At 38.3% G+C, this 14,595-nt stretch overlaps 1 protein-coding gene across 1 annotated transcript in view; it reads right to left on the reverse strand.

Moving 5' to 3' along the window:
- Window positions 1-454: 454 nt before the first annotated feature.
- Window positions 455-14,595, reverse strand: part of LOC129748559 (UPF0047 protein YjbQ) — an 89,753-nt gene continuing 75,612 nt past the window's right edge. Inside the window, exons 3-4 of the mRNA XM_055743214.1 lie at window positions 11,435-11,516; window positions 455-11,346 (exon numbers count right to left, since the gene is read on the reverse strand). Of these exons, the coding sequence (XP_055599189.1) occupies window positions 11,131-11,346; window positions 11,435-11,516 (298 nt within the window). The 3' untranslated portion in view covers window positions 455-11,130. The remainder of the gene's footprint in view (window positions 11,347-11,434; window positions 11,517-14,595) is intronic.

A 14,595-nucleotide genomic window follows, 5' to 3' on the forward strand; every position in this document is an offset into this window, starting at 1 on the left:
ACAATAATTTTGGAAATTTCAGATCTGGGGCTCTTTTCTACCGGTTTTTGCTAAAAAGTGAGCAAAAATTGCGGCGGCTAAATTTTCTCTCGTTTGCTAAAATTTTAGCTCGAAAATTTTGCTAAATTGATTGCTAAGTTTCTAGCTGGTCAAATTTGAGCAAAATTTTGCTAATTTCCGGCCTCGAAAATTTTGTGTGTGCACACAAAACTTTCGAGGCCGGAAATTAGCAAAAATTTGCTCAAATTTGACCAGCTATAAACTTAGCAATCAATTTAGCAAATTTTTCGAACTAAAATTTTAGCAAACGAGAGAAAAATTTAGCCGCCGCAACTTTTGCTCGCTATTTAGCAAAAACCGGTGGAAAAAAGCCCCGGATCTGAAATTTCAAAATTTATTGTTTATTCTTTGCAAATTCCGAGGGAATGTTCGATTAATAAATACAATTAATGAATAACTTAACTTTTAATTTATTTTTCACGTTTTTCGGAACTTCATTTACCACTTTTCGTTAAATTGCCAAAGGTCGACTCTCATCAATGAATGCATCTGAGTTGTGCCGGATGCAGCGCGTTGACATGCCAGTAGTGGTCCCTCTTTATTTCGAACTGTTGCAAAAAAACCGTCGTGTTTGCCGGCAGTTGCAAACTGGTAGAAAAAACAAACAATTTTGAATTTAAAAATCGGAAAATCTGTTCACTCCAAGTTCGGCCCTTACCTGCAGCATCCGGTGTCGATTTGGCCACCGTTTCGTCGTTGAATCAGCCACCAAATGAACCGCAAGCATCGAATTACCGGAACCGCACTGGATCACTTTGGTTTGTTGTTTTCCCCCAACTGGCGGCGGCTGCTGTCTGTACACAAAGCGGCTAGAAAACTTTAATTTTACTAAAATCAAGCAAAATGAACTTTCTTTTTGCTAGAATCAAGTAAATTTAGCTTTTTGCTAACTCAACAGTAAAAAATTATTTTTGCTAACGGAAAGTAACAGCAAATTTTTGCTAAGTGGAGCCCCGAAAGTTTTGTGTGTACACAGTAAATTTTTGCCTCGATTTCCAGCAAAAAATATTGCTGGAAATGTCCAGCAATCCAAATTTTTGCTGGAAACCAGCAAACATTCTCCTTCTTGCAGATTTTTCCAGCACTTGATCTTCATTGCTGAAAAACCAGCAATCGATCTGTCAAATTACACACAAAACTTTCGGGGCTCCACTTAGCAAAATTTCGCTGTTACTTTCCGTTAGCAAAAATATTTTTTTACTGACGAGTTAGCAAAAAGCTAAATTTACTTGATTTTAGTAATGAAAAAGGTCATTTTACTTGATTTTAGTAAAACGAAGGTTTTTCAGCCGCTATGTTCACAGGCTCCAGCCGCCGCGCCAGTTGGGAGAAAATTAAAAAGCTGTCGCGATTAAGTGCGGTTCCGGATGTTCGTTGCTGGTGGTTCTTGTTGGTGGGCAACTTCACGAAGAAACGGTAGCTAAATCGACTCCAGATGCTTACAGGTAAGGTCCAATCTTAAAGTGTTTTGATTCTCCAATATTTTAATTTGAAATTTGTGTGTTTGTTTTTTTCCTTCCAGGTTGAAAGTGCAACACGAAACCCGCAACAGTCCGGCAATGAAGAAGGACCACAACTGGAATTTCAACGAGCTGCATCCGGAAAACACCCCGGTGCTTTGTTTGATGAAGATGGCATGGCATTTTGCTCGCCAGTAGGTGCGTTCCCAGGATCGAACCTTCCGTTTAGCGAAAAGTGTGAAAAAAATTTAAAAAATGTGAAAAATAAATTATAAATAAATTATAAGTGAATGTAATTTGTGTATTCTATTCAATAATCAAATATTCCCCTGATTTTCCAGAGAAAAAATAACAAAACATGAAATAACGGGTCCCAGCAATCTTTTTCTCCGGTTTTTGCTAAAAATTTGAGTAAAAATTGCGGCGGCTAACTTTTCCTCTCGTTTGCTGAAATTTTAGTAAAAAAAAATTGCTAAATTGATTGCTAAGTTTCTAGCTGGTCAAATTTGAGCAAAATTTTGCTAAATTCCGGCCTCAGAAATTTTGTGTGTAGAAGTGGTTTTTGTTTTGCTATTTATTTTTCGTTGCGCGCGAAAAGTCTTGGTATGTTTCTCGTGTATGCAACGGTGGAGACATCGAATTTTATTTCTTTTTATATTCCAGTGAAACCAAGGGTAAATTTTTGAAGAAACAGTTTCATAAGAAACTTTTAATTTTATTTTTATTTCAGATGGAGCATGATGTCAAGAACTTAGCCGAAAGTGGCCAACCGATAGGCAGATATTATTTTATTTGGGTTTAAAAAATTTGAATAAATGAGGTTCAAGAAAAATAATCAAACCAATTTATAATTTTAGATATGACTGCCATGAGGATTTAAGTTTGATATATAAATTTTAAGTCTAATTTAGAATCCCAAAATTTCCGGTTGTTTTTTGAAAAAAAAAAATGCTGATTTCCAGCAATTGAGCTAACTGATTTCCAGCAATTGAAATTGTTGGATTTCCAGCAATTGAAATTGCTGGATTTCCAGCAATTGAGTTTGCTGATCGTTTTCAGCTATTCAAATTGCTGGAAATTTTGCTGGAAAGCCAGCGGGACAAAAACCTGCAAAATTTTGCTGGTTTCCAGCAGAAAAAATTTGCTGTGTACTCATTACAAAACGTGCATACAAATGATTATCGGAAAAACGTAGTTGTCTCGTGGTATTCAGCGATCGTAGTAATCATTGGAGAATGAACCAGTGAAAAGTCAATTAAAATATTGACGCCAACGTTCAGGTCAACGAGGTATTAAAGGGTGGAACGTCCAAAAAGTGTTTTTTAAAACCTAAAAGCTCAAATTTACTTTGGTGGCTCCGGATAACCTGTTTCTGGAGTTCTATGAGCTTGTTATTGTATTTTGAGTTAATTTCAGGTGTGTAGTTGCTTCTGAAATAGAAAGTCTGTTTTCTTGACAAACGACGCTTTTCAGCGTCGAGGGCGCATACCTAGTTTGTTTTTCCTCCCCTTTCTAGTGATCAGTTATTTCCTGAGGTAACGGTAGCCATCAAACAGTCATCATTTGCTCTCGATAAAAATATTGCGCGTAGACGGCGTCGAATCATTCGCCGCCTTCTCGACTCGCTGACGATCATGCTTCGCCGAGAATGCTTCGTGAAGCAAAACGATTTTATTCTAGGAACGCAAGAGGTGCCCAAAAACTTGATCTAGGCCAGTATTATCCTTTCAAGTGGTGTAAATTGTATGGGTCTTAGTCGTTATCCCGGGAATTTACCTCCTAGTAGCATTCTTCCTTTAAAGGGTCTGAGTCTGGGCATTAATCAACATGATCGTCATCAACTCGCGCCGAATCAACACGCAGACTGATCAAGGCGACGATGGATGGAACGCAGTGCTGTGTGCGGATTTCGGGTGAATTGTCGAGTTCATTCGAATCGCGCAGGGAGCTTCGACAAGGTGATGGTCTATCCTGCGTGATGTTCAACAAGGCGCTAGAAGGTGTTATTCGCCGAGCGGTGGGCGAAATGAGGGGCACGATTTTCAAAAGATCCAGTCAACTTATCTGCTTTGCCGATGACATTGATATAGTCGGCAGATCATCTGCGGCGGTGGAAGATATCTACCGCAAACTGAAACGCGAAGCAGGAAGGATTGGGTTGATGATTAATACGTCCAAGACAAAGTACATGCTGGCCTTCGGATCCGAGACCGACCGAACCCGATTGTCCAGTAGTAACAAGGTCACGATCGACGGCGACGAGCTGGAGATAGTCGAAGACTTTGTCTATCTCGGCTCACTGGTGACCGCAGACAATGACACCAGTCGTGAGATCCGGAGGCGAATTATCAGCGGAAGTCGTGCCTACTATGGACTCCACAAGCAACTGTGGTCGAGAAGACTTAGCCCTCGCACGAAGTGTAACCTGCATATGACGCTCATTAGACCGGTTGTTCTCTACGGGCACGAGACATGGATATTGCTCGAGGAGGACCTGCGTACACTCGGAGTATTCGAGCGACGAGTGTTAAGAACCATCTTTGGCGGCGTACAGGAGGACGGAGTGTGGAGGCGAAGGATGAACCACGAGCTCGCGCGACTCTACGGCGAACCCAGTATCCAGAAGGTGGTGAAAGCTGGCCGGATACGCTGGGCGGGACATGTTGCGAGAATGCCGGACGACTGTCCTGCAAAACAGGTGTTCGCTACGAATCCGGTAGGAACAAGACGAGCGGGGGCGCAACGAGCGAGGTGGTTAGACCAAGTGGAGCGTTATCTGGCGAACGTGGGTTGTCCGAGAAATTAGAGAACGGTTGCCATGGACCGAGTGAATTATAGGAATTATGTTCGTCAAGTTATGTCGTGAGACGGTGTACTATGTAAATAAAAAAATAATAACGATGGTAGAAATATACATATGCCGTTTTTGTTTTCTCCACTGGCCAAAGTTAAAATTTCTACGAACCAGAAATGATTGTTGTGTGATTGTTGTGTTAGTGTGCAATCATTCATAATTCTCTAGGATTTGACATTTAGTCCGGTTCCTTGACAGCCAACTGCCGGGTATGTTATGGGCCCACAAAATTGTGGGCCCGTAATTTTGACGGTTGTCGAATTCAATGACAAAGAATAAGGATGCCATCCCCTTGGGTTGCAACCGCCTGCTTGAGGTCCATTAAAAGAATAAACATATAAGAAAACCCTTTGTTCCGACGGGATTGGCAGGAAATTTAACCTTTTTTGAAGCCGGAACAATTTTCTATGCAGAGAAATAGCCATCTGATAAGGTTTTTAAGAGTGCGTACTTTATCTTGTCCATTGCGAAGACTGACTTTGACAACTACACTGTGTGAAGTACGTATTAAATTTTTCGACAAAATATTTTCACCACTCGTTAGTGTATTGAAAATACTATTTCCAATTCATCAGAATATATTGAATTCCTTATGGGAAAAAAGTTACAGCGATTTGAAAATTTTGATAGCAAGTGCGTACTTTATTTTGTCGTGTACTGTATGTTTGTCCCTTCATATATATATATTGAAATATTTTAGTATTATTCAAGTATATTTGGATCAGAATTGTTATGAATTTTTAATTTATTATTTGATCTCTTTTCGATTTCTTCCCGTAAAAGCATGCACTTTACCATCCCAAAACCGCGTCCACGGAAAACGTAATGAAATCTTCAATATTTGGCAGTCTTAATATTTCTCGAATTTTCGGAAACATAAAGCGTTTTCAAGATTTGTGCAATTGTGTGAACAAAATTGAATCTTCTATTTTCATAATCAGAAACATCATTTTCCAAGACATTTATAAATTAATGAATTTTAAAGGTGGTTGGTTGGATATTCCATTCACTTTGCAGAAAACATTATAATTTTGGCTATATTTTGTTACCTCGCCTTACCCGGCAGCAGCAGAAATGCCAGGGATGAATCATCCTTCGCGATGAAAATCGCAGACAAAAGCAATAGAAATCATAAAAAGATTTCTTATGAGCTGTGGAGCTTAAGGATCACAGATTCATGTCCTTTTATATTGGTATAGATTCATTTGCTCGTTTTAAAGTTTGTCTCTGCTTTAACCATGTGAGAAAAAATCTTATTCGAACTGCAAGACATCTTGTTACTGAGCGGACTTGAGTAATTTCGGCCAAAGATAGAACCGTTTGAAACATACAAAAACAGCAATCGAGTTCATTTCAGTGATTCTGAACTTAATTAGGATTGTTAAGAAAGAAAAAAAAGAGTAATCTTTGTCGTAAACGTTCGGAAAGTCTACGGGTGCTAGGCACCTTAGACGGCATAATTTACGTACCCTAATCCACTGCTTGGTTTGCTGTTGGTTTTCTTTTTATCACGAAAAAACGTTTTCCAATTTCTAAATATGCGCTCTACTTGCGGAACTTGCTGCGAAAAAAGTGTACAATCCCTAACTACAAAAATTGTCGAATCTTTTTCTTTGACGATTCATGGGGATTAAACAGAAAAAAAACGTTTTCTTGGTTAGATACAAGAAAAAATTGGAAAATGGCGTCAAGGGACGGGTAAGGCTAGATTCCTAGTGCGCGAACTCGATTTCGGACAACTGAAGCGACAAGCAGTGAGCACGTGCTCGAGCAGTTCCAAAAATCTTCGTATGGATCGGGTTTACTTCTGTGTCGAAAGTATGTAATCAGTTGAAACAAGAACTGTTGAGCCAAACATTTCAAACTGCTAGAAACAATGGAAAAGTTTATACAAAAGGTTCAGATATATGGAGGGTCTCAATCAAATTTTACATTGCTGAATTTCTCAGTGCTTTACGAAAAAAGGGCGGAGATTTTGTTAATGAGTGTTTTTTTTCAGTTAAGTATACAAAAAAGACGGAATGTAATAATTTGTCTTTACCAGCATTTCTAATTAGTTGATTGAGTTTTAGTTTTCTTATCTGTTTTCTTTATCGTTTTTTTTGAAAATTTGGGCGATTGTGTTATGCCGTTGTGTGAGAGCGTATATTGCATTTAGTAGGTTGTAAATTCTCATAGGTCAACTAAATTGATTCATTAAATACTAACAGTTCGATTATAAATCTGGATGTAATTGTAGCCTTTGGTGAAGTTTCCTTAACAGTGCGTTTTCTGGGCGAATGGATGTAACGTTATTTGTTCTTCGCTAGGGGAATTTTACTGCTGTTGGGTTTTCTTGTTTTCAATATTTTTCTTGTAATCTAACTTTTGTAAGTTCTGTACTTATTTGGCTTCGTGATCCGTTTGGGTTTATGTCTGGCAAGATTTTCCTATTGTGCAAGTTTACTGACTCTTTTCAAACAAACGCAGAAAGAAATAACTTTGTGCAATTAAATTTTTGGAAATGAAACTTGTTTTCTATATGAATATATATTTTATTTAGATTCAGCAGGATTTTCGGTAATGAAAATTGATCGGTTGCAGACAGTCCGTTCCTGTTCGGTTTGCTTCAACGATAGAAGATTTTAACAACAACAATTGTTCGGTCCGGAAAAACGGGTTTAAACAAAGGCTTCAAAACGCAGTAGAAACTGTCCTAAATATCAGAACCAATTACATACAAAATAATTGCACTTGGAGTCTTCAAAACGAGGGGGAAGAGACTCTCGTTATGGAAGACTTGGATAGCAATGAGTTCACATGGCACTTTACCGGTGAACTGTTGCTCTTAAAATCCTGCTGTTCCAAATGCACGTGCGCACATGCGCCCGTTGCAGCTAAAAATTTGAAAACCTAAACCGTTGAATATGGAATAAAAAATACGCTAACAGAATTCAACAACATTCTTAAATGGTTATTTTTTTTATTTCCTCTAATTTACTCGCCCGTCTTACTGACTAATTAATTGCTCTTCTTGTTTTTTTTTTGCTTTTTACAACTGCTTAAGACCCGATAACCCATTGAACAAGTCTTTGTTAGCTGTTTTGTTTAAGTTTCACCTAATATTCTTTCACCGTTGCTGGTCGAAAAAATTAACAAGCATTTTTTTTGTTTAGTTTAGTAACTATTGCGTTGGTTCCACATGTCGACTCGCAGTACAAAAAATGGCCGATAGTAACAAAATATATGTTTATATGTACCTAATTTACAGTATTTTTGCTAATTTTTTGTTTACTTTTTACATTTTTATTTCGTAAAAAATACAAACATCTTTACATTTTTTTTTTTTTTGATACACCGTAGAAAAAGATGGACGAGAAATGTTTGCCGTATGTGGTTTCCTTGCATTATTTTTTAGGGTTGCCTTAAATGGATACTTTTTGTTGTTGTTACTGTTGTTTTTCTTCGTTCTTCGACGCTAATGATTGAGTGATTTCCTGTTGGCGGAATAATTGTAATGATCCTCTTAGAACGCGCTCACCCAATTTGCGAGATGAAGGTGGAAAATTTATTTGTGACAAAGCCGCTCATTCGAGGGACGGTTACAAGCTGGTAGATATTTTATTTGCTTTAGTTTTGCTTCCGATGGACTTTATGATCGTTAGCAGTTTACATTTATAAATTATTTTTGAAAATATGCACTCGATAGAAAGGATATTCCTGATAAACCAATCCCCCTTTCCGTTATAAAAAATGTATGTACAAGGTCCGGCAACTGAACTGCTATTTACATTACTTGAACAGTGATTAAAGCTGAATTTGTTTGAAAAAAAAATTGAAACTTCGAATGAGATCGAGAAAAATGGGTGTTGTATTCGGGTTGTTCTTGAGTCAATAAATATAACAAAACACAGTTTAAGTTCAAGTTTAAGTTTAAGGAATATTGGTGGTACACCAATGCATACGAGCAAGATTTCTAGTAGAATCCGGTACTTATGGATCATATCCGATAAATGAATATTGAATTTAACCTTCAACGTCCTTTAAAGTCTGTAAAATCTGATAAAAAATCAGGGCAAAATCTGTGTCTGAGCAATACCTGGAGGAAGGATCAAAAGTCTGTGTTTTACAGACAAATCGGGGCTCCTGGCAACCCAGTAGAGAACTACCAAAAAGGGTTATTTTTCAGCAAGTTTTGTTCATATTATTTCAACCATTTTGATAGTTCTCGAGCATCAACGCCACTCCATCATCTGCTGAAGGTAAGTCTTATGGTCCTAGGTGTCTAATTTTGTGTTAGGTTATCGAAATTAACACCCTTCTGCTGGTTTACGACGAATCTGTTGTTCGTTCGAACGGATACTTTTGAACGAATTCGGAAAAGGTATTCTTGTTTTCGTTCGAACGCGATACTTTCGTTTTTGGTGTTTCCAAATCAAGTTCTTCATCTTCTTTCTACTGCTGGACAGCCTGCTGTTTGGGCCGCAGTTCAAGGGGGAGAAGGGCCAGTGGCAACGACTATATGCCCTAAGATCAAGTTAGAAACGAGGTCATTAAAATATTTACCCCCTTCGAAGTGTTAACATTGTCAAAATCAACACTCTCACCATGACAACAGCGGTTTATTTTAGTAAACATTCCGTCAAATTCAGCAGCTAATGAGAAAAGTCAATTATACCTAACCTCGTTATACCAATCGCTGCTTGGAGTTTCTGGCGACTGATGCTGGAGTTAGCCGGAAACGCCGCCCTTGGCATTACAAAATTCAGAATCATCCTTCGTCATCTGCAGTTAGCCATTCGGAATGAAACGGAAACAAACAAACTCCTGAAGGACTAAACCGGATGGGATGATCAAGGACGAACGGATCTGGCCCGGTTAAAAATGCTTCAACACCAAAAACAGCCACATACGGTTTTCGATCTTACTTCCTCCAATTAGACGATTTCCTTACGCTGTTGTCATGCAGAAGTCATGAAATGACATAGCGCGGAAAAGGGTCGAAAATGGTTGTTCTTGATCCAAAAATGGTTAATCAAATTCGAGCATGTACGGACTCGGCGCCGGCTCACAAACCGAAGAAAACTCAGTTCAACCTCGGAGGGGTTGGATATGAAAGTCCTGAAGCGACATCTAGTGTAGCCTGAAATTGCGGTCCCCGTTCCTATGTTCCTCGATCTTCTGCGGTGAGTGGTTAATCCTAAACAAGGGTGAAAAGGTCGAACTGTACCAAAAAGTTTTCAAACAGTAACTGTTATTTGTTTTGAAGTTGGATGAAGAAATTGGATGAATTTAAACGAAAAAGTTTTTCCTTTCATCAATATATCTTTTAGTTTCAATGTAGCACTTCAATTGCAGGACCCTGTATATTGTCGTTGAGTTCCTAAATCAGGATTTTCTTCAACATCAGCACGGGCGACTATCATTAGGGACATATCAGGTTGACCAGACATGTTCCAAACATCTTTCAAGTTTCATTACCAGTTAAACGGCAAGGGTTAAAGATGGAACAATGGTAAACTGTGTTCTTCCCGAAATTTTAAGAACTCCGACTTATTATAACGTAAAGAATCAAGAACGTTCAAAAGTACAAAATAGTCAAATTTATGATGGCCACCACTCCCGGGGATAGTGAATTGTTTTGTTTTGATTGATTCGAATGAAATGAGGAAGGGAGGTTGGGTAGACGATGCGCTATTCTACCCCCACTCACAAATCGGTGAAGCACAACCTCCCACAAACAAAACCAGCTAGTTTTGCCGCACATTTCGTGTTTACCGAGCATTTATTTACTGCAACTGAAATGCTGCTGCAGCCAGCTCTGGCTCTGGCTCTAACTGCCTGATGTCTTTCGGCGTCTGGTATCTTGTTATACCCCCCATGTCTATGTACTCAATAAAAAGGTACACCTCTCGCAAATTGGTTTTCAAATTCTAATGTATTACCTACTTATTTTTCTCCCTCAAATTTCCTCTTACATCTTTGTGCATTCGTGTTGTTCGCATTGGTTCAGCCTATTTGCCCTAATTCTGCTAGACTATTTCATGGTAACGAACGAAAACTGTATATTAAAAGGGAATAACAACTGATTGAAAATTAAAAAGCATCATTGAGGCTACACATCTAATTTCTCTTTCTGGTTTGGTTTTTTTTTGTTTATTTCATTAGCTATTCATTAGTTGCACTAGTTATTTCACGTTGCCTGATAGTAAAATCGATAAAAAATAAAACATAACTATTTTCTTAATAAAGTTGTAAAAATTAGTTTGACGAGTTTCAACTCTCGTAACCATTCAATAGACATCTTAAATGCTATTCTTTCCATTGCGTACTTTCATACGAAATTTGTTTCAGCGATTTCTATTATTGTTATATCTAGTTATACTAATCTTTTTTTTTTCTTATAAATTGTAAATGAAATATTCTTTTTGATGTTTTCCTTTCGCCTTTGCCCATCGGTATCTAAGGTAGTCGTTAGATATTATTACGATGCTGCTCGCTTAAACTTGCTATCGATTTTGTTGCTAAGTTGTTTTTATGTTTGTCTATTAAAATCTTGCTTCTTCGACATTTACTCCTCGGCAAACGATCGCGGATGCCGTGCCTTATAGTATAATTAACGCAATGGTGTATGGACAGTGGTAGGTTTCCTCCGGAGAACCCGCTTCCGTAGCCCAGCAATGCCACAACAGTATAACTCTTAATAGTATGAAACTTACAGTAGAGCACCGCTCTAACCCACGATTACCGACTATCGCGAGCAGAGCGTGGCCGTCCCTAACTGGAGGTCGATGCGATCGGGGACACCGGCGAAAGAGGACTCCGGGCGGAATCCCGAGGGCAGCCGGATAGCGTTATCACCAGCTTCCGGGAGCCAGCGTGATCGCGATGTTCGCACAGCCACACGCCTTGCCACGTGCCGAGCGAGAGTTTACCATCGGTGATCGGGATTGTCAGTGAGCTGCCGAGAAAGCAAGCTTTCACGTGCGCAGGCTAAAAACAGAAGTAAAGAACAAAAAGGGAACCGGGGAGTAAGAATCGAGGGAAATCAACACGACCATGCTAGAAGGACTGTACTCACCATATCGTCTGGACCTTCACAGGAATGTCGGTAGGGAAGTCCTTCGGGAACGATTTTGTTCAACATCATCTCCATATCGTCCCTGAAATAAATAGCAAAAATTCAGTGTACTAATTCGAAAGGCAAAACAATTTAAACTTCAAAAAAATTTGTGGTCAAATTGTAATTTCATAACATGAAGTGCGCTATAAAACAGCTATAATTTGTGAGTTATTTCATTGTTTCGTGAACAGACACTGAAAAAGTCTATTTCCTAACTGGCTGAAACATGAAAAAGTTGATAAAAACGTTTAAAAATGAATTTTAATTTTTTTGCCAAAAGCTGAAAATGAGTCACTACAGGGACATAATGGGAACCACCACTGGGGCAGCATAAGCATCATTAATCGGGACACGATGAGCTTTTTCTGCCGTAGCATCTAGCAGCGGATTCAACTCGATGAAGTCAACTGTATGTACAATTTTATAATTCATTAGCCAAACTTATACGTATACCATCAGCCAAAGTTACACTAAGGTTTTTTTACGCGCATTAATTTTGATGTGTTTTTCTAACACGGCTCGTGTTTTTTTTGTAAAACACGCAAATTAATACGTTATTAGAGAGAGAAAATTTCAAGTCCTGTATGTGAACGACGAATTTGATACCACGTAAAAATACTTGAGTAATAACAAATTCATTTCAAATTTGTTTTAAAAATTCGTAGTGGTATGATAAAAGGCAATTTAACTAAGATATGCAATTAGTTTATTTTTTAGCAGCTATTGTTTTCGAGATAACTTTGGAAAATAGATAAAAACTCGTTTAATCAATTTGTGCACTTTTTTGACAAAACTGTAGAACATTAAAAAGGTTTTGAAATTGAAGGTTTTAGTTTATTGATCAGCTTACTCGAAGACCGCGAGTCATTTTTACTTCACAGAAAAAAGTAATAGAAGTTTTCTTATTGTTTATTTTTTCCCAATTCTTCAAAAAATGTAATTTTGACAACAGTTTCAGGAAATATTTACCCAAATTAAATCTTAGATATTTGTTAAACAATAAGTCCAATAATTTTGCAGTCTTCAACAAAGTTCTCAAATAACTTAAAATCTTTAATATCAAATATTCACTTTGTTCAGCAGTGTCAGAAATGTTATCGTTTTAAATTTTCTAAAAATTGTAGAACTTAATGTTTTTAAAGCGATGTATCTTTGAATATAGAATATCTAGACAAAATTTAAATCCTTGATAAGATGGAGGATATTCAAAGAATTCTTAATCAGTTTTTGTTTTTCAAGTAGGTTTGTTGGTTCGTTAGTTATCAATGATCGATTTTACCCAAAATTGGTCAATTTAGCCATATAACTAAAACAAGAGCTTAAAGACAAAATAATTCGAATTCAGGATGTCAAAATCATCCCAAAACAATCATGGAAACATAAACACCAAAAATGCTGTTCTCTACTGTAATCATTTGGAAGCAAGCATTAAAGTTAAAATTTACATTACATTGGTTGAAGGTGGTCTAAGAACCCTTAACGGAATCATAATATCACTGTAATTTTAGAGTTATTCAGTATTGTCTTATATAAACTATGAAAAAAATCTGCTTATTTTGAGAAAAAAGACGTATTTCATAGATTTTCCTTGTTGTACCAATCAATTGAAATTGATGCTGAAGTTTGAAAGTTTTTCAAGAAAAAAAAGCGGGACATTTTGAGGAAAAAGCGGGACGGCGGGACATTCAACAAAAAAGCGAGACATGTCCCGCTTTTGCGGGACGGATGGCAACCCTATCCTAACCTAAATTGATTTAATGATGTTTGAGCTCTCAATGCAATTCATGTTAGATAATTGAATAGTAAAAATATGTTATCAGTATCAAATGAAAAAAACTAATATTTACGTTAACAGAACAACTTATCTGAAAGATTTGATTCTATGTGAACTCGTTTTCTTTTTAGTACAGTCACGATTTCGTGGTATAATTTCGAACATAATCTGCTCACTTGCCTACACAACTTGCCCTGCAATATAATTTAACATATTTGAGATTTGATAATGAATAAGACAAAAATGGGGCCGTTCATAAATGATGTCACGCAAAATTTGGAAAATTTTACGTTTTGCCACGATTTTAGTGGAACGGACTTTCCTGAGTGTTGCAGTGGTAGTGTTGTTGTGAACTTTCTAATGATCATAAAATTTACCAAAAGTGATTACGTGAGTATTATTATTCTCTAAATGAATGGTGCAAGTATAATTTTGTTGAATTTAGGATTAAATTATTTGTTATTGTTTTGCTGTTTTCTTTTTTTGTAATGATAAGTGATTTCACGCTCAAGCTGAACCCCCCTCCCCCCGATGTCACAATTGCCCCCGATGTCACAGCCCCCCGTCGATGGGGTCAGTCTACTCCGACCGTTGTCCGGTCTTCTTTATCCCCCTTGGTTGGCAACCCTAGGATTTTTGGCCCGCGGATTTTCCTGCCCGTTGTGTGCCAAATCGAGAGCAGCTTATCCTAGACTCGCGCCTGTCACGGCACACATTCGGGACTTGGAACGCTACGACTCGGATGTTTCCCGACGGTGACGACATCCTACACCGACTCGAGAGGCTCGCCCGGCAACGAGAGCCTCTCTACCCGTGGGTATCCCCCGACAGTGGTTAACCCTCTTCCCTCGAGATCCGCTACGAGGAAGGTAAAGTCTTATCCCCGCAGTTTCCCTCTTAGAAGCGGCACAACTCGGATACCCAGGGTTGGTAAATTTCGCCCGTCACGCTTGACCCGACTAGTTTTTTTTCATCAAACGACCGGCACCTTACTCAATTGACGGAGCCTCACTACTCGCAAGACGGATAAAGCACGACAACAATCAACATTTCTCCGTCATGCGACTGGCGAAGCTCCTACACATCCTCGATCGGCTGCTGCCGGCAGGTACAACTAATTGAACGACTTGCTGGCAGAGAGCAACAATAGCAATAAAAAACTGAAAACGAGCTTGCTGGCAGGAGCAACAATAATAATAAATGCTTTTCTTGTTCCTCTTCGGTCGTCTTCGGCTTGCTGGCAGGAGCAACAATAATAATAAATGCGTTTCTTTTTCGTCATCGGTCGTTGAAATGCGATTGCTTGACTAGGTTATCATTTTAGCTTCAAATGACTGGGGAATGA

The sequence above is a fragment of the Uranotaenia lowii genome, chromosome 2 (assembly GCF_029784155.1).
Source record: "Uranotaenia lowii strain MFRU-FL chromosome 2, ASM2978415v1, whole genome shotgun sequence".
Lineage (NCBI taxonomy): Eukaryota > Metazoa > Arthropoda > Insecta > Diptera > Culicidae > Uranotaenia > Uranotaenia lowii.